Below are 22,494 nucleotides of genomic sequence, written 5' to 3'. Positions count from 1 at the left end.
TATTAGGTAGCCAGCCTAGTTCCTTTCCCTGTGTTAGCTTTCATTTTTGAAGCTCAAAACTGTCTAAACATCTCTGGTACCAATGATATGTGAAAGCATAAACTACAAAGAAGAGGTTACCATGGGGTTAAAATTTTAGATACTCTGAGATTCAAGAGAGAGTCACCTTTTATAATGTCATAGTATTTTAAGAGATTATAAAAAGGGCAGAAAGTGTGGAGGGTCCACTCTTGGTGGATATAAGAGCTATATAAGGGACAGAATCAGGTGAGAAAGCTCTGTTTGGGGCTGATGAAAAATGGAGAAGCTAGAGAAAGCTCCCAAACATTGAGTTTCATAGGAGTAATCTTTCTGCCTTTTGGAGCACAGCTGCCTGCTTAACTTGATCTCTAACTGCTCACTCACACTGTGTACTTGCTGACATTCTGTGGCCTGGCTACAGTTTGGAAGACTACTTTAAGAACAGTCTTAAAACTCCCCTCTGTAAATAAGTTCTTTTTGTATTTACGGTCAGGGAGGTAGCTTTGTCCACCTTTAAACGGAAAGAAAAGAAATGAAATCTCTTAAAGAAAAATGACCCTTTTAAGTATGTTTATGTAAGCATAAAAGTTTTTAAGAGGCATAGAATAAAAAATGGATCTGACTATTAAAACTACAGAAATAATCTCGAGAAATAGAAAGACAGGTGATTAGTCTTGTTCATTTGACCACTACTAGTGTCAAACCAATGTTTTTAATATTAATGGCATTGAAAAATGTGAAATAGAGCTTTGAAGCATTGACTCTAAACTTAGTTCCACATCATTAAGGTGCATACGTCTCAGCCTGGAGCACATTTATTCATTTCATTTTGGTTTTGTGGCCAACCACTGCTTCAAATTGAATATCCAGTACATGATTTATGGCTGCCAAGGCACGTTCAGGAAGAAATCTGTATGAAAAAAAGATGAAAAAATTTCAATTTAAAATCTTTGACACCAGAGTTCTTTTTTGTTGTCAGTTAAAAATACCCTGAGAGTTATCTGGTTTGCATTTAGTTTTCTTCTGTTCTTTCTTCACATCTACCTCTCTCTTTTTGTGTGTGTATCTTTTAATACTCACAGTTCAAATATTATGCAAATATAAAGAAAGCACTGATATATACCACTCTTCTCACCTTCTCATATTAGTAAACTATTATATGAAATCTTATGTGAGTAAAGACCTAAAACTGAAGATCTAGGCTTATTGCTGTAACTGTCAATGAATCCTGATGCTAAGAGTTCACAGAGCAACACCACCAGAATCCATTCCATCTGCCTCTCCACCTCTCCTTGAGTTTTTACTGAATATCTATTGATATTATGCCCTCTATAATAAGGTAGACTAAAGTACTTTAAAAACAGCTACTCCCGGGCTTCCCTGGTGGCGCAGTGGTTGAGAGTCCGCCTGCCGATGCAGGGGACACGGATTAGTGCCCCAGTCCGGGAAGATCCCACATGCCGCGGAGCGGCTGGGCCCGTGAGCCATGGCCACTGAGCCTGCGCGTCCGGAGCCTGTGCTCCGCAACGGAAGAGGCCACAACAGTGAGAGGCCCCCGCGTACCGCAAAAACAAACAAACAAACAAAACAAACAAACAAAAAAACCGGCTACTCCCTTTGAGGAGCTTATTGTTTAGCTAAGAGGCTAAACAACAGGCTCAGATGGTTTCACTGTTGAATTCTACAAAATGTTTAAGAAGGAAATAATACCCATTCAACACAAGTTATTCCAGAAAAGAGGAGGGAATACTTTCCAACTCAGTTTATGAGGTAAGTGTTATCCTGACACAAAAATCAGACAGTGACATTACAATGCAGGGTTGGTTTAATCTTTAAAACGAGTCAGTGTAATGCACCATATGAACAAACTAAAATAGAAAGACCATAATACCTTAACATATTCAGTAAAAGCATTTGACAAAATCTGTATCTACTCTTGATGAATATGCTCATCAAAGTAGTAATAGAAGGGAACTTCTTCAACCTGATAAAGAGAAAATGAAAAAAATCTACAGCTGATATCATTCTTAATTGTGAAAGACTGACTACTTTCCTCTAAGAATCAGAAACAACACTTGGATGTGTGTTTTCACCAATCCTCTCTGACATTGCATAGGAGGTTCTAGCCAGTGTGATAAGGCAAGAAATAAAAAACATATAGACTGGAAAAAAAGAAGTAAAAGTATCTTTATTTGCAGGAAATATGATCATCTGTGTAAAAATGTCTGTTGGAATCTACAAAAAAGCTACTAGAAGTGAGTTTAGCAAGGTTGCTAAATACAGATCAAAGTGCAAAAATCAAATATATGCTAGCAACAAACAATGGGAAATAGAAAATTAAAAAAAATGCCATTTGCAATAGCATAAAAACCATGAAATACTTTGGGATAAACCTGACAAAAGGTGTGTAAGATTTGTACACTGAAAACTACAAAATACTGTGTAGACATATTGAGAAAGATGAAAAAATAAAAAGATACCTTGTGTTCTTTGTGCTCTTGGATTTGAAGACTCAATATTGTTAATATGTCTGCTCTCCCCCAATTGATCTATAGATTCAATGCAGTCTTAATCAAACCCCCAGCAGGCTTCTTTATAGACCCTTTATTTTTAGCTAGTTCACCATATTGCATTCTCTCTTTAAACTGTCTTTCCTTCAGTTAGAATAGTCTCTGGCAAAGACTGGCCAGAGGTAATAGATGGAGTAGAGAAAATGAATCATTCTCTTTTTATAGACTGAGTAAGGTAATAGTAGAGGAAACTTAACTCTTCTCCCCAGGCATGGAGAATTTCCATGGCAAATTTCACAACTGAAAACCTCTCCATAATGATAGCTCTCTCAGTGTTGTAGTATTTTAGGTGTTTTGTGCTGTACTTACCTCTCCAGTGTTAGGAAGATATTGAGATATGATGGAACAAAAATCATTTTCTTATTGGTAAGTATTCCATCTATCAAGCTTCTTGCAACTTCATTTGTCTCCAATACAGGGAATAGTCTGTGATTAAAAAAGAAAAGTTTGGTCCTTTTTGTTGTTTTTTATAATTAGCAAAAGCAGGAAAATTATCTTTTCACTAATTAGGATTTAAAAGCTTCCAGGGGCTTCCCTGGTGGCGCAGTGGTTAAGAATCCGCCTGCCAATGCAGGGGACACGGGTTTGAGCTCTGGTCCAGGAAGATCTCACATGCCATGGGGCAACTAAGCCCATGCACCACAACTACTGAGTCTGCACTCTAGAGCCCACGAGCCACAACTACTGAGCCCGTGCACCACAACTATTGAGGCCCACAAGCCTAGAGCCTGTACTCTGCCACAAGAGAAACCACCACAATGAGAAGGCCGTGCACCACAATGAAGAGTAGCCCCCGCTCGCTGCAACTAGAGAAAGCCCCCACGCAGCAACGAAGACCCAACGGAGCCAAAAATAAAGAATAAATTAAATAAATAAATTTATTTAAAAAATAATAATAAAAAAATAAAAGCTTCCAGGATTCACTGCACAAATGCCACCTGCCTTCCCTCCCCCATGCCACATTGATGTTTTGTTATCACAATCTACTACTTTCGCATCCAGTAGGTGTGTTTCATGGCTCACTCAGTCAAAACATCAAAATGGTGGTGAGGAATTAGATAATAGAAGAGAAGAGGAGCCAGGCAAGGAAGAGTAGTGGGTAGGACTGATCAAAGGACAGAAAGGAAACATGTGGCATCTTTCTTCAGGGCTTGTTAGATATGAGAAGAGAAATCTATAGCTAAGTACACTTGCTTTCTTCTTATGAGAAGAGAAATCTATAGCTAAGTACACTTGCTTTCTTGTGGAGGTATCCCACAAAGCTGGATTGTTTTGAGGGCATTTAGTACTTGAGATTCACTGCTGACTTGCCTATGCTGAAGTTTAATGAGAGTTCAAGACATGCATAGGGAGTATTACATTACAACTAGAGGTGTGACCTTGATTATACTGAAGACTGTATACATGGGTTCTTGAGAAGTATTCATAACCACAGGCCAGTATAGAATGCCCATTAATGCAAGATGATGACAGGAAATTAAAATGTAAATGGATTGAAAGTATTGCACCAAAGTTAAGTTGTCTAGGCATAGGCTGAATGGCTTAGTGAATACAAAGGTTGTGCAGAGGAGTTAAGTAAGTAGTGACTGTTATAACTTCCTTCCCTGAGATACATGTGATTTACTTCAGATTATTATGTGATTGAGGCTTCCATGACTTTGAGTGGCAAGCCAGCAGAGAGTAATACAAATCAATAGTTTTCTAAATTATTGGGTACTACCTCTTCCCTCCCTGATTTCCCCTACCTGGGTCTATCAACCCTGTCTCTGAGCCAAGCCTCACATTAGTATATGGACATGTTAGCCTTTGCCAAGGAAGTTCAGAATCAGGTAGTCTGCGTGATACCAATTCCAAATTTTCAGCATTGCCTGGGTCAGTCCCCAGGGTCACCCCCAGGAACCCACATACCCGAGATCATATTAGCCTTACTCTTGTCATCTATTTTGCCTTCCCCTCTGGAAGAACTGGTACTCTGGGCTCACACTAAGCCTGAATGCTTACCAAGAGGATTTGTATTGGGCCTAGTTTCCTATTTCAGAAAACTGAGCCCAGAGTCCCAATTATATCACTGTATTTACTTACGTACGGTACCGTGTACTTGTTAAGTACTTGTGTTCTAACACAGTTAAGGACTCAACTGCCAGGGAGTGGCTACAGCTCTGGAGATGACGCAGCTAATTCAGAGTTTCAGAGTCAGTAGCTTCAAACGAGGCTGAGCTTAAAAGGGAATTTGTTAGCTCCTTTGAATGACTATATTTAGGACTAATTCCTTTCCAATAATAAATTGGCTTCAGATTAGCAAGCTCAGTATATTTTGTTAACCTGTAGCAGAATGTTTATTAGAATCGAAGCAAATTGTGAAGCAGGTGTATTAATTTTAGGGTCCTTATCCTCACCTTTCCGCTTTATTCCTCTTTTCAGGGCCAATTTCTCCTCTCTTATCGTCTCAAATCCTCCTTTACCAGAAACAAAGTACTTGGTCAAGAAATTCACCTTGGACTTCCCTGGTGGTGCAGTGGTTAAGAATCTGCCTGCCAATGCAGGGGACACAGGTTCGAGCCCTGGTCCGCGAAGATCCCACATGCTGTGGAGCAGCTAAGCAAGCCCGTGTGCCACAACTACTGAGCCCTCATGCCATAACTACTGAAGCCCGTGTGCCTAGAACCTGTGCTCCGCAACAAGAGAAGCCACTGCAATGAGAAACCCGCGCACCACAAGCAAGAGTAGCCCCCGCTCGCCGCAACTAGAGAAAGCCCGCGCGCAGCAACGGAAGACCCAATGCAGCCAAAAATAAATAAATAAACTTAAAAAAAAAAAAAGTTGTCAGTTTAGAAAAAAAAAAAAAAAGAAATTCACCTTAACTGAGGGGTTAAAGACTCAGCTTATTGCCGCTTCTAGGAACATTTGCTTTTTTTTTTTTTTTTTTTGCGGTACACGGGCCTCTTACTGTTGTGGCCTTTCCCGTTGCGGAGCACAGCCTCCGGACGCGCAGGCTCAGCGGCCATGCCTCACGGGCCCAGCCACTCCGTGGCATGTGGGATCTTCCCGGACCGGGGCACGAACCCGGGTCCCCTGCATCGGCAGGTGGACTCTCAACCGCTGCGCCACCAGGGAACCTCGGAACATTTGTATTTTAAAGGAGGACGGGGTGGTAGCCATGATCAAATGCATGTGGTTATATTTACTATGTCAATGTTTTGCAAACCTGCCTCCAGAGTCACCTGGTTTCCTTGTAAACAAAACAAAACATTCTTGGAGCTCGTTTCACTCTACTGAATCAGAATCTCTAAGGAAGAGCCTAAGAACATGTATTTTTTATATAAGCACAGTGATGACGCTTAGGATCAGGCAAGTTTGGAAAACGTTGGAGTACTTTGTGCTAGCTCTGTGGCCAGTGCTGTCGAATATGGAAACGGGGCATATACCTGTGCCTTTCCATACTCTATTGAGGAGGATGAACCGCGAGCGGGAGGGGGGAGGTGAGGTAACATTCGTTTTGGGGGTGTGGTTTCCAGGAGAGGACACTCTTGCCATCACCCCCGAAGCACACCTCTCCATCCGACCCACCCCCATTCTCACTCCCTCTTAACACCTGTGTGTGTGTTGAGTCTTTCACCTGGACACGAATAAATACCCAACGCCTGATTCATTGGCAGCTGATCACTTCTACTAGCCCCTAATGCATTTTTCCCCTTTGTTCATCTAATTTCAAAGTGAAAACATAAAGGCAATACAATAACATTAATAAGAAAAAATGTTTTTCCTTTTTCGTTTTTTTGTTTTCTATTTTCTCATTTGACCCACCTAAAAATTTCTCATGTAGGTTTCATACCAATTTCTCATGCCATATTTCCATCTTAACTTGATTTTGACCTTACCTTGTGCTTGGGTTTTTGGTGAACCCAGTATTCACAAAAACTGGGCAGAGACACGAAGTTTTGATACCAGTTTTTCCCAAGGCTTCAAATTCTGATGTCAGAGCTCGGTGGAAGCCAACAGCAGCAAATTTGCTGGAACTGTAAGAGAATTATCCACCCCTGTTAGCTAAGGGAAAGTGAAACATTCCTCAGCTTTTTGTGAGAGGAGAATGTTGATTTTGTTTGAGAACACATAAAAGCCAAACACCCAAATCTTCCACTTGGTCATCTATTTTCATTTACATTTTCTTATCTGATTTCACTGAATTCTGAATTTACCGATTTTTTTTATTAGCGGTGATAAACAATAGAACAAATTTTAATAACTTTGATTGACTTGCTTACTGCTCATTCTACCTATAAGGTTTTTCCATTCAATCTTTAAACTGTTTTCTAATCAGTTTTTACTGCTGTTTTTATTTTGAAAAATATGAATCAGGAAAATCATGTTTAGAAAAACTATGTAACTAATATCTGTATTAACAAACTTCTGTGGGACTCTACACATTTCTCTCTCTCTTGATAGTTTCTCTTTTGAAATGCGGAGTTCACTTTGGCTTCTTAATTTCATTGTGAAGATCTGGAGTAAAAAGACTTCAGGTGATGTGGGTGTGTTAGTGTGTGCAACCTTCAACATATTACTTTGTCTTCTTCCTTTGATTTTCTGATCTTTAAAATGCTGGTGATAGGGACTTCCCTGGTGGTCCAGTGGTTAAGACTCTGCGCTTCCAATGCAGGGGGTGCAGGTTTGATCCTGAGTTGGGGAACTAAGATCCCACACGCCACACAGTGCAGCCAAAAAACAAAATAAAATTCATTTATAAAAAGATGCTGATAATAAAATATAGAGCCATCTTGAGGATTAAATCAAATAGCATATGCATAACAACTTTGTTATCTATAAGAAGCTATGTAATGTTAATTGTATTTTTGACTCAGATGACAAGAACCATAAAGTTAAAGGCTGGCTGCTCTCTTAAAGGAAAAGAAAAAAGGAAAACAATTGTTACATTGGGTTTCCCCATTTCTAAACATTAAAACAATATTAAATGTTTAATCTGTGAAATTCTGATTTGTGTTTTAAGATGCTAGAGGCAGCTTGAAACAACCATATGTATGTGCAAGGACACCTTAACCTACAGCGAAAATTAACTACATCTGTGACTACATTTGGTGTCAGAAATAATTTGGTCCGTGACCAAATTCAACCTTGAACATGGATGTGTAGGTAAGTAATAAACCAACTAACTATCCACCCCCATCCCCACCCACTGATACACATGTATTGGCTGTTACAAAAAGAATTGGCCAAAATGTTAACAAATTAAATTTTTCTATGAGGTTGATATAAGACCAGAATAAGGAAATGAGATGCCATTGAAGGAGTGTATGAAGAAAAGATATTTTGCAAATAGTGTGTCTTTAGGGAGTTCCCACTTTCGTTTCTTTATGTCCTTGGTAGAGCATGGAATATGCTATCTGCATCTTTTAATACGGTAAAGGCTTTCTCTCAATCCCTCTCTCTCTCTCTCTCTCTGTCACACACACACACACACACACACACACACACACACACACACACACACACAATCTTTCATGGCACAAGCACACTGAAAAATGTTTTGATCCAGGAGCCACTCTGTTTAGCTTATCTTGGGCATGCAGGCCATGGCGTAGATTTGTGTTCATTTGGACTTCCTTATATTTTGCTTCTTAGTCTGTGAGTTCCTTCTTTTTTTTTTTTTATTTTTGTTTTTTAGTTCCTTATTTCCTTTATGAGCATCTACTCATTCCAGGATACAATGGAAACATGCTTGGCATTACTGTTTTCTTTCATTGCTCTGTGGAGGAGTTTTCAGAAATCTAAAAATATTTTAAATGATTTTTCATTTAAAACCAGTTTCCTTGTTTTAGGAGAAGTCATTTTTAAGAGTTTATTCTAAACTACTGTATACATTCTGTAAATCCAAATTATCTGCTATGAGACTTTTTATAGCTTTTTATTTTTTGCAAGGCATTTGACTTTTTGTTCTAAGAAGATTCAAAAATGAAGAAAACACAATTCTAGCTCTCCAGAAATAAATAAATAAAATAAAGAAAAATAAAACAAATTACCTGTTATGAGGACTGGAATCTGAGGTCTAATAAAACCTTAAAAGTGTAAAAATATATAGCACTACTAGAAAGTAATACTTACCAATATGGAATAATATAAGGAATCACTCCGTGGCCGCATAGTGAAGCCACTGTGACAATGTGGCCATGGTTTCTCTGCATCATCGCTGGAAGAAGTGCCTTTGTGATCTTCAGGATCATTGCGGAACCAAAAGAAACAATGACACAGGTGTTAAGTTTCCAAATTAGGTAGTTTTATTCTATTTATTTTATTTTATTTTTGCGGTATGCGGGCCTCTCACTGTTGTGGCCTCTTCCGTTGCGGAGGACAGGCTCCGGATGCGCAGGCTCAGCGGCCATGGCTCACGAGCCCAGCCGCTCCGCGGAATGTGGGATCTTCCCGGACCAGGGCACGAACCGTGTCCCCTGCATCGGCAGGCGGACTCTCAACCACTGCGCCACCAGGGAAGTCCGGTCGTTTTACTTTTAAGACAAAATGTCATTTAAGACAACTTTTTCGATGAAATGAAATACGTGCCAAGATTCCATGATTACTTCTCCACCGATGACAGAAATGAAAAAAAGATTAAAACAATTGGTTTGAGCTGGCATCGAGTGCTGTGCACTGCATACCACATGCCAAGAACTCATCTTAAAATCCCTCTTCTTCCCTTCAGAGGGAATCAAAAATCTCTTTTATGGATCCATCATCTAAACAATATTATTAAGGGAAAAATTCAGAGTTTTCAGAGCTGAGAAAATTCCGTATGGTAATCTGGTATCATGTAATTTTTTGTTTGGGGCTTTATCTTGCTAATGAGAAGAGTTAAAATCTTGTGTACCTATATCAAGTTGAGCAGAAAAAGCTGAGTCCTGTACTGACCCATGGTCATTATGTACCATGATTAGGGAGATTAGTATCTCCCTATTTGTAATACTGTGCATTATATGTTGATGTTACAGGAAACAAAAAGTCTTTCTTTACCTCCAAAAAGCTTTACTGTTTGGTGAGAAATATCAATACTATTTTATAAATGCACCCTATGGACCCTGTGCAAATTCATAGAGCCAGAATTGCCAAACCAAGCCACCCCCAAATTCCTGACCCACGGAAACTGTGAGAGGAATATGAACATTTATTCTGGCTTTAATCCACTAAGTTTTGATATAATTGTTATGCAGCTGTAGACAACGAATACATGGGGTCTCTAAGTAGTTTGGTGGGCATAATAATTAATTCTCATTAGCATGTGTGAGGGGCTTGGGAAAATGGGGGAATACATCTCTTTTTTTCTTCTCTCTTCCAGAATCCAGATCTGTCCTATGTTCTACACTAATATTGAGGCACTGGAAGATTAATTCATATAAATGCTCTCTACAAAGACATATTTCAGTCTCTCACAAAACCAAACAATTATAAGAGGTCTGTAGAGCCTTAACTCTAAGCTCCAGCCTGACCTAGAGCTTTGCTCAGAGTTCCAGCCAGAAGAACCCCCAACCCCTATATAACCCAAGTAGTGAGTTCTTTGTCCTTTCTGTTCTAAAATTCCATGACATGAGGTCACAAGTGAATGTACACTGTATGTATTTTCTCTAAAGCACTGAAAAGGTGTACACTGACAATCCTTAGGAAAGCTCCATGAATATTTTTTGAGTGCCCAGTACATGCCAGGATTTGTGTTAGGTACTGGTGGATAAGGCAGACTAACTAGCCTACATTCTGGTGAGTCACGTCCCCTTGAAATCTGTGCCCTTCTGTCAGAGACACGAATATTGGATGATTGTTGTTTTAAGGCAAAGATATGGAGTTTCCCATCCAGAAGGATGTGAACTCAATTATGAACTTCATGTACCTTAAGAGGAATTGTCAGACATACACAAACTAGGAATATTTCTGATTCACGCTCACCCAAAAATGTCCTAGGATGTTGACCTCAAAAGTTTTGGTAATCTCTTCATCCTTTGTACTAAGAAGGTCAGCTGGATATATTGCCCCAGCATTATTCACCACGATAGTTACATCACCCACCTCTTTCTTTACCTGTTGAAATAGAAAGAACACGTTCATTGGGTGTAGTATCGAAACTTAAAGTTTTGGGGCTGATATCGTCCAGGGATTAGATTCTTTATTCTGTTTGATGAGATCTCTCAGAGTTCAGGCAGGAAAGAGCTTTAGTCCAAAGAGTGCTTGCCAAGAAGACACTGTCATAAAGCTGGGGTAAACTGTTTTTTTTAACAGCTAAATTTCAGTACCCAGTACATCATAGATATTTTTTGAAACTTACCAATAAAATGAAATTAATATTTGTGTTGATTGATATATCTGTTCTAACCAAATATTTTAAAAGTGCTAATTGAGTAATCCTGTTTTCACTACCTACTAGCTACATGACCTTAGTCTGACATATCAGTTCTTACCAAATATTTTTAAAGTACTAATTGAGTAATCCTGGCTCTGCCACCTACTAGCTACATGACCTGGTCTGGCTTATACCCTCTGAATCTGTTTGCTCACCTGTCAAGTGAGGTTAAGAGGGTTATTGTAGGGATTAAATCAAAGGGTACAACCATTTTCAGAGTGCTTTGTCCATTGTATTTGATATTTACCCTTAAAAATTGTTATAATAATTATTAATATTATATTTTCTATAGAAGATTAGATTGGCACCAACATAAATAAAATCTCAAAGAGGAAATATTTAAAGGAAAAAATAAAGGAATTACTGCAAAAGTAATAGGACTAAAATGAAAGTAGAAAGTTATCCTTTTCCCTGATGATAAATCTTTTTTCTGTCCCTCTGTGCAGCTGCTCAAACTTCTAACCAGAATGAAATCGATTAATTAATCGATTAATTAATTAATTAATAGGCAGAGTTGAGTGGATTATATGGAAGGAAAAGGTTTATGTCCTTCCTTGTTCACACAACTACCTCAGTTAGCAGAGGCTAAAAAAAAAAAAACAAATCTAATTTAAATTAGGCAGTCACAAAGAACCTTTTCATATTCCATGTAAGGGGACACAAAATTATGGGAAGAAATTTGTATTCTGAAGTCTCACCTGGTTTACAGAGTCATAAATCTCTTCTCTGTTACTGCAGTCTACCACAAACACATGTGTAATGGCCCCTAGTTTTCTGCATTCAGCTGCAGTTTCCTCAACGCCATGCTGTAATTGGAAAAGAGCAAATTCCAAAAGATGTAGGTCAGTGAGGGGACAAGAGTGAGGGAGAAAGCATTGGAGAAGAAATTTTTTTTAAGATTAAAATTCACGTCCAAAATGTCCCACTTGTTTGTAAGCAAATTTCCTGAGAGGCACCGCTTGCCTAACTCGCAGAGATTATACCTGGCTTTTCTGCCAGGGAAGGCTCATGTAAGTCTCACGAGTTTTTACTTGTTTTGCTACATTCTCATAGCTTAAAGAACATGCTTGAAAGATGTTGCTCTTTGTGGTATCATGAAAGGAGATGTTTGAGTATGGAGAAGAATACTCAACATATACTTAACATATGTTTGTTGAACACCAACTATGTAATAGACAGTAAAGCACCTAGCAGATTGTAAAAATTTTAGGATTGCGTGCATGTGAGAGAAGGCACGAAGAAATTCTGTCACATATTCTTCTTTTTTATTTAGTTTTTGTCTTGCCAGAGCTTTAAAAAATACATTCCTAGCTCAACAGTCTGCTCTGGGGCCAGGTTTGGTTCATTGGCTGTAGTTTGCTAACCCCTGTTCTTGCCTATCCTGTGAGGTATTGGGTTGGCCAAAAAGTTCATTCGGGTTTTTCTGTAAGATGTTCTTTCTGTTACAGAACATCGTACAGAAAAACCCGAACGAACTTTTTGGCCAACCCAATATTATCCCTGTTTCAGATAAGGAAACTGAGGCTGAGAGAAATTGTCTGCTCAATTTAAACAGTTTGGAAGTACCCTGGCTCCTGAGTCTATGTTATCAAACTTGTATATCATGGCATAAAAATCACTGCTAAGGTCTCAGTTATGTTCCCTTCATCAAACCATCCTGGTGGGGACTTCCCTGGTGGTCCAGTGGTAAAGAATCTGCCTTCCAATGCAGGGGACGCGGGTTCAATCCCTGGTCAGGGAACTAGGATCCCACATGCTGAGGGGCAACTGAGCCCTTGCGCTACAACTAGTGAGCTCGTGCTCCTTTACTAGAGAACCTGCGTGCAAACTACAGAGTCCACGTGCCCTGGAACCCATGCGCCACAACTATAGAGCCCATGAGCGCTGGAGCCTGCGCACCACAACTAGAGAGAGAAAACCTGCATGCCACAACTAGAGAGAAGCCCTCACGCAGGAATGAAAGGTCCCACATGCTTCAATGAAGATACCATGCCACAACTAAGACCCTGGACAGCCAAAAATAAATAAATAAATAAATAAATAATAAATCTTAAAAAAAAAAAAAGCTATTGGGTGCCATGACCATAGTCCTCTTCCAACTCGCTCTCCGCAACTAGATGTGATGGGTAATATGGCACTTGTACTTTAAACAACAACTACTACAAAAATCCCATCCTGATGCATATGTAGAGTAAGGCTCCAGGGAATTTAGTTACCAAACTTCGAGAAAGACAAATACAAATATAAGCAAATGTTAAGTCAAATAAGTTCGGGCCTCTCACTGTTGTGGCTTCTCCCGTTGCCGAGCACAGGCTCCGGACGCGCAGGCTCAGCGGCCATGGCTCACGGGCCCAGCCGCTCCGCGCATGTGGGATCTTCCCGGACTGGGGCACGAACCCGTGTCCCCTGCATCGGCAGGTGGACTCTCAACCACCGCGCCACCAGGGGAGCCCCAAGTCAAATAAGTTTTTAAACACCTGTCTCACTTGTAACTTTAAAAGGTGGGTAAATGAATCCAGTACCTTATTAATATCCCACAGAACCAGTCTGCTCTTCCGTTTTGCAAATTCATAGGCAGTATGCCTTCCTATTCCATGCCCAGCTCCTGTAATGAGAACAATCTCTCCAGCCACAGATTTTCTCCTCTGAGGAATGAAAACCTTCACCAAGGATTCTAAGTAGGAGTAGATGATGATGATCAGAAGCAGGAGGAGATCCAAGATAATATTCATGGCTCTGCTCTGTACTCTTCTTCTCTGGTTCAGTCCCTGTCTAGTCCCAGCAAAGAGCCACCCTCTTCAGAGAGCTCCAGGGAAGACCTGTGTTCCAGGTGTTGATGGGACTGGCAGAGGTAAGCTAGATTTGCAGGCAGGCTTTGTCCATGTGTTCTAATGCGTTAGATGCACTTTGAGCTTTTGAAGTGGTATCAATTGCTAGTAAAAACTTGGCACGGGGACAAGGGAACTCAAGAGAAAGTCCTCTCTGGATTTTCTTTTTGGTTGTTGTTGTTTAATACTATATTTTACTAGTTTTCAAGCACTGATTTGACATCTATATACCTTGATTTAAAAGTTGATATTTTATTTTGTATTCAGCTCATACTCAATTAAGTTTAAAATGAATGCAAGCATAGTATAGGGCATAAGTTATTTAAAAGTAAACCATTTATCATTGGGTGAAATCAGGTCATGGGATTTATGGTAGCTAACAGTTCAATGAAATGGTGCCCTCTTATTGTATCTATCATTCCATTTCTCTACATTTGTACCTCCATCGTCCATGCCTATTCCCATGTGCTAATTGCTATTACATTCCACAGTAAAGGCATAGTTTTAAACTTCCTCTACTTTCAGGAGGCACACTTTTCTTGCAGTTCAGTTTCTGAAGAAAAATGATCAATATTGGGGCTTCCCTGGTGGCACAGTGGTTAAGAATCCGCCTGCCAATGCAGGGGACACGGGTTCGAGCCCTGGTTTGGGAAGATCCCACATGCTGCGGAGCAACGAAGCCCATGCGCCACAACTACTGAAGCCCGCGCACCTAGAGCCAGTGCTCCACGACAATAGAAACCACCGCAATGAGAGGCCTGCACACCGCAACGAAGAGTAGCCCCTGCTCTCCGCAACAAGAGAAAAACCCACACGCAGCAACAAAGACCCAACACAGCCAAAAATAAAGTAAAATAAATTTATTTAAAAAAATCAATATTTATTACTGTAGTGAAATCAATACTCTGATTTATTTGCCCAAAGTTAATTAGGACCAATTCTTTTTATTCTGCTAATAAAAAAACTCACTTTTTTAAATTCAGGAGAAACATTAGCACCTTTCTTTTATCATTCTTAAGCAGCTCTCTGGCATAATATGGACTTACTTTCTGAGAAGCAGTTCTGTTCTATGTTTCACCATGGCAACTGAAAGAAAGATGCACAACCTAAAAAATGAGAATTATGTTTTATTTGGTGGCCTGAGGACTATAGCCTGATGTTATACCCTCTCAGACAGTGTACTGCTCCAAAGAGGTAAAGGAGGAGCTGATAGGGATAGAGTAGGGTAATCAAATAGTTAGTTTAGGGAATTCCCTGGCAGTCCAGTGGTTAGGACTCTGTGCTTTCACTGACGAGGGCGCAGCTTCAATCCCTGGTCGGGGAACTAAGATCCTGCATGCTGCATGGTGCAGCCAAAAAAAAAAACTAGAAGTCCCACTAGGGGACTGTAGATAGAGAGGGAACTTTAGGGGGCTTTGGGAAACCACAGTAAGTCAACGATCACTCAAGAAAGCAATGGGAAAATCTTGAAACTTTGTGGGCTTGCTTGACTTGTGAAACAGAGCAAATCGCTTAGCAGCAAAGCCAGACAGGCTTGCTTAGCAACAAAACCATGCAATGGAGGCATGAGTCATGCCTGAAGACAATAAAACAATAGTGGAAGAATAAGGCCTACATCCCGCCCAGTGAATGTCAACAAGTTAATGACCCCCTAGGACATGCTCTCTTCACACATAACAAGCAGTAATTTGGGAAAGGTGACACTTCAAAGTGAAAGACCGTCATTATACTGAGACCTGAAATAATTTTTCCATAGCACCATGACAGTCCCGGATGGGCCACATAGTGCCAAAAACTCCCCCACCCAACAGTTAGGAGGAGTTGATGGAAGACTCGAAGAAGGAGGAAGAAGATGGTCTCCCCCCCCAATCCCGCTCTTCCTTTGATTATCAAAATGTAACCCACTAACACTTGGCTTGCCTGCCTGCTTGTTTGTAAGCTCACAAGTGTCCTATTCTAATAAATCACTTCTTAACTATCACTTTGCCTTTTACTGAATTCTTTTTATGCTGAGACAAAAAGAGCCAGAGCTCCTCCGAGCCCCCTGCCGCCTAGATGCATTTCTGTGGTTTCAGAGCCAGGATATATAGTAGTTTTTGCTGGGGAAAAAAATGTAGTCAAACATCAAAGTTTATTGCTAATCACACAAAACAGACATCTCAAGTTAATAATTTTAGTGCTTTTCTATGTATGGGAAGATGCAAGAATCTGGGCTCCTTGACATTATTCCTTTGATATGCATCTTAACTATTTTGGGCCAGCATCCTGTTTTTCTCTATCCTGAATTCCCCTCAAGGTGCATGGTTGGGCAGCTGCAGTGGCTGATGGCTTGATGGAAAGCAACATTTATTGTTTACAAAATGGTAGGCAACAATTCTTTGTCCACAACCATGAAGTTTTACCTCTAGAAATAATCCTAGAGATACTGCATCAGCTAATGGTTGCTTGGTATCTCTCTGTGAAATGTTTTTGATTTTGTTTTGTTTTTTAATGATGCTTGGTATCTGGTTGCTTGGTATCTCTCTGTGAAATGTTTTTGATTTTGTTTTGTTTTTTAATGAAGGAAAAGAAGGAAGTAGAGATATTATCTTAAGGAATCTTAAAGCATGGACTCACCAAGCTTAGTTTGATTGATTTATTCATAAAAGCTCAATATGTCTCAATTTGCTAATCATTTTACATGAGATGCCCATTTCCCTGAAAACCTCTTGTGTTTGGGGGAGATTATAGGTTATACCAGTTCCCTTTGTGATAATTTGGAAAAGAGCATTAGACAAAGAGCCAGAAGTATTCACTTACAAGGGGGTGTGACTTCCAATACCTCAAAAGTGGAAACAACTTAAGTGTTCATCAATGGATAAATGGATAAACAAAATGTGATATATGCATAATAAGGGAACAAAATTTTCCACCCCGAAATGTGTCTCCTTGGCATGAAGATTAATTTAGGCTGATTATTTTTAAGAAACAGAAGACTTGGGAAGTCTTTCTTTTTACTTCTCCATAAGCTGCTTAAAGAATTTAGATAAAGGGCCTATTCCCAGAAGACATGATAAATATATACAATGGAATATTACTCAGCCATAAAAACTAATGAAATGTTGCCATTTGCTGCAACAGGGAGGACCTGGAGGATATCATACTAAGTGGATTAAGTCAAATATTATGTGATATCATGTATATATGGAATCTAAAAAAATAATACAAATGAATTTAGTTGCAAAACAGAAACAGACTCACAGATATAGAAAATAAACTTATGGTTACCAAAGGGGAAAGGACAGGGAAGGATAAATTAGGAGTATGAGTTTAATAGTACACACTACTATATATAAAATAGATAAACATAAGGATTTACTGTATAGCACAGGGAACTACATTCAATATCTTATAATAACTATAACAGAAAGTAATCTGAAAAAATATGTATAACTGGATCTCTTTGTTGTATACTTGAAACTAACACAATATCTTAAATCAACTATACTTTAGTTTAAAAACAGCTATGGAGATGAATGGTGGTGATGGTTCCAAAACAACATGAATATACTTAATGCCATTAAACTCTACTTTTAAAAGTGGTTAAGGGACTTCCCTGGCGGTCCAATGGTTAAGACTCCATGCTTCCAATGCACAGGGTAGGTTGGATCCCTGGTCTGGGAACTAAGATCTGACATGCTGCATGGCCAAAAGATTTAAAAATAAAAAATAAAATAAAATAAAATACAAATAAAAATGGTTAAAGTAGTAAACATTATATTATGTATATTTTACCACACACACACAAAAAGTGGCATGACTTCAAGCAATTCTTTTTATTTTTTCTATGTCTTACTTTTCTTATCTGGAAAATAATGATAAAAATAAATGCTTCTGGGTAAAATGCTTTTACCCAACACAGACCTTTACCAACACATCATAAGTTCAAGCTTCCTCACATACCCACACACAAGGGGGATATGAGACTCAGATGAGAGAGCATGTATATGAAGTAGATTTTCAAGTAGTAAATGGTTATATAAACCAAATAATAATAATAGTAATAGCTTAAATTTATTAAGTGCTTACTATTTGCCATAGACTGATATAAGGGCTTTATGTAACAACTTATTTAATCCTCACAGGAAATATTTGAGGTAGGTCCTATTAGAATGAGCATTGTACAGATGAAGAAACTGATGGAAAGAAAAGTGAAGTAACTTGCTAAAGTCCCATAGCCAGTAAGACATTGAGTTAGGATTCAGGAAGTCAGATTGCAGAGCCCCAACTTTTAACTTAGACCAACTAAGTTAAAACCAACCAGCCAAATAGTTCTCAACCAAGGATACTTTTGCCCCAAAGGAGACAGTTTGCCATGACTGGAGACATTGTTGGTTGTCACACCTCAGGCATGCTAGTGGCATCTAGTGGGTAAAGGCCAGGGATGCTGCTAAACATCTTACAATCCACAGACAGCCCTGTGCATTGAGGGAAAGAATTATCCAACCCCAAGTGTCAGTTGTACCAAGGTTGAGGCATCCTGACCTAGGCTATACTATATCGCATTGGAGAGAGTATAATTGGCTCTTTAAGTTTTAACCCTGAGTGTATTTATAAAAAAAGAGTACTTGACTATATCAGTCTGCATGCAGGTTTGCAGTGATGTTTATATGGATCCATTTAAATATTTAAATGTTAACATAGGTGATTTAGATCAGACTTCATGCTGGCTGCAACATCAGGAATCCGTTTTCAGGTTGAATGCCTCTAAGTTCAATATTTCACTTGCTCAGAGCGGGCCAGACCAGAGGACTCACACCATGCAAATTCATATACTACTGATATGCTTCTAAAAGGCAATGAAAAATTTTATAGCAGGATCTAGATTCTTTTACCTTCTGGGATATCTGTATTATCCAAGAATTAAGAAACTTTGAGAAAGTGAAAATCACTTTGTTAATGTTACTTAGTTCACATTATGCTCAAATAATTTGGATGCTGAGAAATTTCATTCAGACTGAGATCACCTGGAAAACTACCTTTTATTATTTTTTTTGTTACCTTGGGGTGAGAATGTTCATATTCCTCAAATACAGGTTTAACTTTCTCAACAAATGCTAGAAACATAGAATCTACCCCCCTTGCTTTTTTTTTTTTTAAGAGTTGAAGAGTTTTGTTTGCATGTCTTCATGACATCATTGATTTCATTTCAACAAATTTTCGTAACAAGTAAAAACATTTAGTTTACTCTGATCACATGTTACATCAGTTTTTTCCTACTGATATGAATGAAGGCACATCACGTTTATCATTAATTTCTCTCTGCATTACATTTTAGGATGAGTTGCTTTTGGAAAAATTTTGTTGACTAAACTAATACCATCTATAACATTTAGATTCTTATTAAACTGAAATATTTTTTGAATTTAGTCTGCTTTTTTTTCTCTTTTAAATTAATATCCCTCTTGAGAGCCACCCCTCTGACTGTCAATTTTAGAAATGTAATGATTTTTACACAAGTAATGATAACCAGAAAGGGAAAAAGATGGAATAGCATAAGTAGCGATTTATAATTTGGAACACAGATAATAATGATGGTAATATTAATCATAGCATTTACATAGCAAAAGAAAGGGAAGGAAAAGGAGAATGTGGAGAGACCATTGGCAGAGGTATCATCCGAGTTGGACTTTACCTTCTGAGCAGAGCCATTCTGTGAATGTCACTTGCACACTGTAGAGCTCAGAAGAGTTGATATGATATTGTAATTGATGATGGGTAGGTGGTATATCATGGTGTAAAGCAAGATCAACACTAAGCCATTATTCCTTTGGAGGCCATAAGATGAGGAAGTTATGGAATCTGTGCACATTGTTTTAATCCACAGTTTGTTTAGTCTAACTATAGTAATCTGCCAAGTAGAAGTTTAAGAATGTAATCTTTTCAAATAAATACTTTTTTCCCCCCTTTCTGGAGGGGTTCATTAGTTCACCATCAAGGCTTCTGTGTACTGCCAAATTGATAAGGTGAGAAGGGGTTAGCTGGATGATGAAAGGGATACGAATGTTCCAGACATAGGAAACCAGGTGTATGGGTACCAGGAGGTGAGAGATCATGGCACATGCAAGGAATAGGAAGCTCTGTCTTGGAGCACAGAGTGTCAGGTAGAGAGAAGATAGAGACACAGCAAAGGCTTAATCTCTCAGAGTCTTAACAACAGTGAGGGCTAGTAAAAGGTTTTGAGTGGGAGACTGCTATCATCAGATTTAGAAACGCTGCAAGCTGGAGATTGCATTGGAAGAAGGATAAGAAGAGATGAAGGGAGACCAGTTAGGAGGTTTTTCAGTAATCCAGGTCAGAAATGATGGTGGTCTGAAAGAGGGTGGTACAAAGGAGATATTTAGGAGCTAGAATCATGGAAGAAATATGCATTCATTAAAAAAATATATCAAATACTTGGTACGTTTTATGGGCTGTTCCAGGCATTGGGGGTATAGCAGTGAACAAAATACATAAAAACAAATCACCTCCTGGACTTCCTTGGTGGTCTAGTGGCTAAGACTCTGAGCTCCCAATGCAGGGGGCCTGGGTTCGATCCCTGGTCAGGGAACTAGATCCCCCATGCTGCAACTAAAGATCCTGCGTGCAGCAACGAAGCTCCCATATGTGGCAACAAAGATCCTGCATGCCATAACTAAGACCCAGAGCAGCCAAATGAATGAATGAATAAATAAATGAATATTAAAAACAAAACAAATCTCTTCCCTTGGGAAGCTTACACTCTAAGGGCAATGTTGACAATAAAGAGCATAAGTAAGCAACATATGTAGCATGCTCCATAATGATAAGTGCCAAGGAGAAGATTAGAGAACAGAGGGAGAAATGCAAATGTGTGTAGGCTGTGTAAGCAGGGTTGCAGTTTTAGGTATGGAGTGAGAAATTCTGAAAAGACCTAAGGAAAAAGACTTAAAGGAAAGAGGGAGCTAGTTATGTGGATATCTGGAGGAAAAGGTCTGGAGAGAAAAGAGTAATGTACAAAGGTCTTGAAATGGGAGCATGTCTGGTGGGTTGAGAAACATCAAGGGACTAGTATGGGGCTTCCCTGGTGGCACAGTGGTTAAGAATCCGCCTGCCAATGCAGGGGACACGGGTTCGAACCCTGGTCCGGGAAGATCCCACATGCCGGGGAACAACTAAGCCCGTGCACCACAACTACTGAGCCTGTGCTCTAGAGCCCGTGCGCCACAACTACTGAGCCTATGTACCACAACTACTGAAGCCTGCATGTGCTCCGCAATAAGAGAAGCCACCGCAGTAAGAAGCCTGAGCACCACAACAAAGAGTAGCCCCCACTCACTGCAACTAGAGAAAGCCCGCGCACAGCAACGAAGCCCAAATGCAGCCAAAAATAAATTAATTAAATAAATTAAAAAAAAAAAAGGGACTGGGTTTCCCTGGTGGCACAGTGGTTGAGTGTGAAGGTATTTTGTAGATGTGGTTAACATCTACAACCAGCAGTCTTTAAGTAAAAGGAAATTATTCTTGATAATGTGGATGGGCTTCACTGAATCCATTGCAAGCCTTTGAAGGCAAAACCAAGCTTTCTCTGTGCTATAGACTGAATGTTTGTGTCCCTCCGAGGTTCACAAGTTGCAATCTAATCTCCAATGTAATGGTATTTGGAAGTGTGGTGTTTGTCTCAGGGTCCAGCAAAGAATCATGACATTAGAGCTATACAAAATGTAGCCAATATTCAATTCACAAATCACTTGGTTTTTGCACAAAACACAGGTTAGTCAAAGTAGGGAAAATAGGAAAGGGGTTAAGAACCACTCCAAGGAGAAGTCTGGGAAGGAGGCATCTTAGCACAAGCAGTGGTCTCTTGTCCTGCCGCAGGTTGTGAGCGGAAGTCGCCCTCTACTCTGACAGAGCCTCCAGCAGCTGTCCGTCTAGAACAGCTCTCAGCAGGGGGTATCGGGTCCTCTAGTGAAGAGCCTTCAGTGGGTTCATTTCAAGGAGCGTGCAAGTGGGGTGTAACGATTATGCCCCAGGGGGTCATGTCTCTATCAGTTACTCCTGTTCCAATGAACTCTTCCTGCGGATGCTGCCTCCAAGATTCCTTATTTAAAGGAACACACTTAATTTATCACTCTAACACACTTGCAGTTCTATACCAGCCATTTCAAAACAACTAATATTGAAGTTGACATTGGCCATCATAACTTGGGGCCTTTGGAAGGGCCTTTGGAAGCCCTCATGAAGGAAATTAGTATCTTATAAAAGAGACCTCACGGGACTTCCCTGGTGGCACAGTGGTTAAGAATCCACCTGCCAGTGCAGGGGACACGGGTTCAAGCCCTGGTCCGTGAAGATCCCACATGCCTCGGAGCAACTAAGCCCACAAACCACAACTACTGAGCCCACGTGCTGCAAATACTGAAGCCCGTGCGCCTGGAGCCCATGCTCTGCAACAAGAGAAGCCACTGCAATAAGAAGCCTGTGCACCGCAACAAAGAGCAGCCCCCGCTTGCTGCAACTAGAGAAAGCCTGCGCGCAGCAACGAAGACCCAACGTAGCCAAAAATAAATAAATTAAAAAAAAAAAAAAGAGACCTCAGAGAGCTCCCCTGTCCCTTCTGTCCTGTGACAACACACCGAGAAGATAGGCTGGCTGATTGTGAACCAGGAAGCAGGCTCTCACCAGA

The 22,494-nt window shown here is 39.8% G+C and overlaps 1 protein-coding gene across 2 annotated transcripts; it reads right to left on the bottom strand.

The window, feature by feature from the left end:
• Positions 1–840: 840 nt before the first annotated feature.
• HSD17B13 (hydroxysteroid 17-beta dehydrogenase 13) lies at positions 841–13,715 on the bottom strand. 2 transcript variants are annotated; one of them, XM_060147164.1, is made up of 7 exons: positions 13,506–13,715; positions 11,682–11,789; positions 10,533–10,664; positions 8,706–8,812; positions 6,470–6,607; positions 2,901–3,017; positions 841–931 (listed from the first exon to the last, which is right to left on the bottom strand). In XM_060147164.1, exons 1-7 carry the CDS (start codon positions 13,713–13,715, stop codon positions 841–843), a joined length of 903 nt encoding a protein of 300 aa, XP_060003147.1. The 2 variants fall into 2 exon arrangements, with proteins under 2 accessions (XP_060003147.1, XP_060003148.1); XM_060147165.1 differs by lacking the exon at positions 11,682–11,789.
• Positions 13,716–22,494: the final 8,779 nt, after the last annotated feature.

The sequence above is a fragment of the Lagenorhynchus albirostris genome, chromosome 4 (assembly GCF_949774975.1).
Source record: "Lagenorhynchus albirostris chromosome 4, mLagAlb1.1, whole genome shotgun sequence".
Lineage (NCBI taxonomy): Eukaryota > Metazoa > Chordata > Mammalia > Artiodactyla > Delphinidae > Lagenorhynchus > Lagenorhynchus albirostris.
The sequence above is the reverse complement of the archived record's forward strand: the minus strand, read 5'-3'. Positions and strand labels throughout refer to the sequence as shown.

Bases quoted from the DNA above. Each gene is read 5' to 3' on its own strand.
- HSD17B13 (XM_060147164.1), bottom strand. From the start codon at position 13,715: ATGAATATTATCTTGGATCTCCTCCTGCTTCTGATCATCATCATCTAC. The intron at 10,665-11,681 runs GTGAGACTTCAG...CTATTTCAACAG, and splicing joins TTTATGACTCTGTAAACCAG to GTAAAGAAAGAGGTGGGTGA. The intron at 932-2,900 runs GTAAGTACAGCA...TTTTTCATACAG, and splicing joins ATCTTCCTAACACTGGAGAG to ATTTCTTCCTGAACGTGCCT.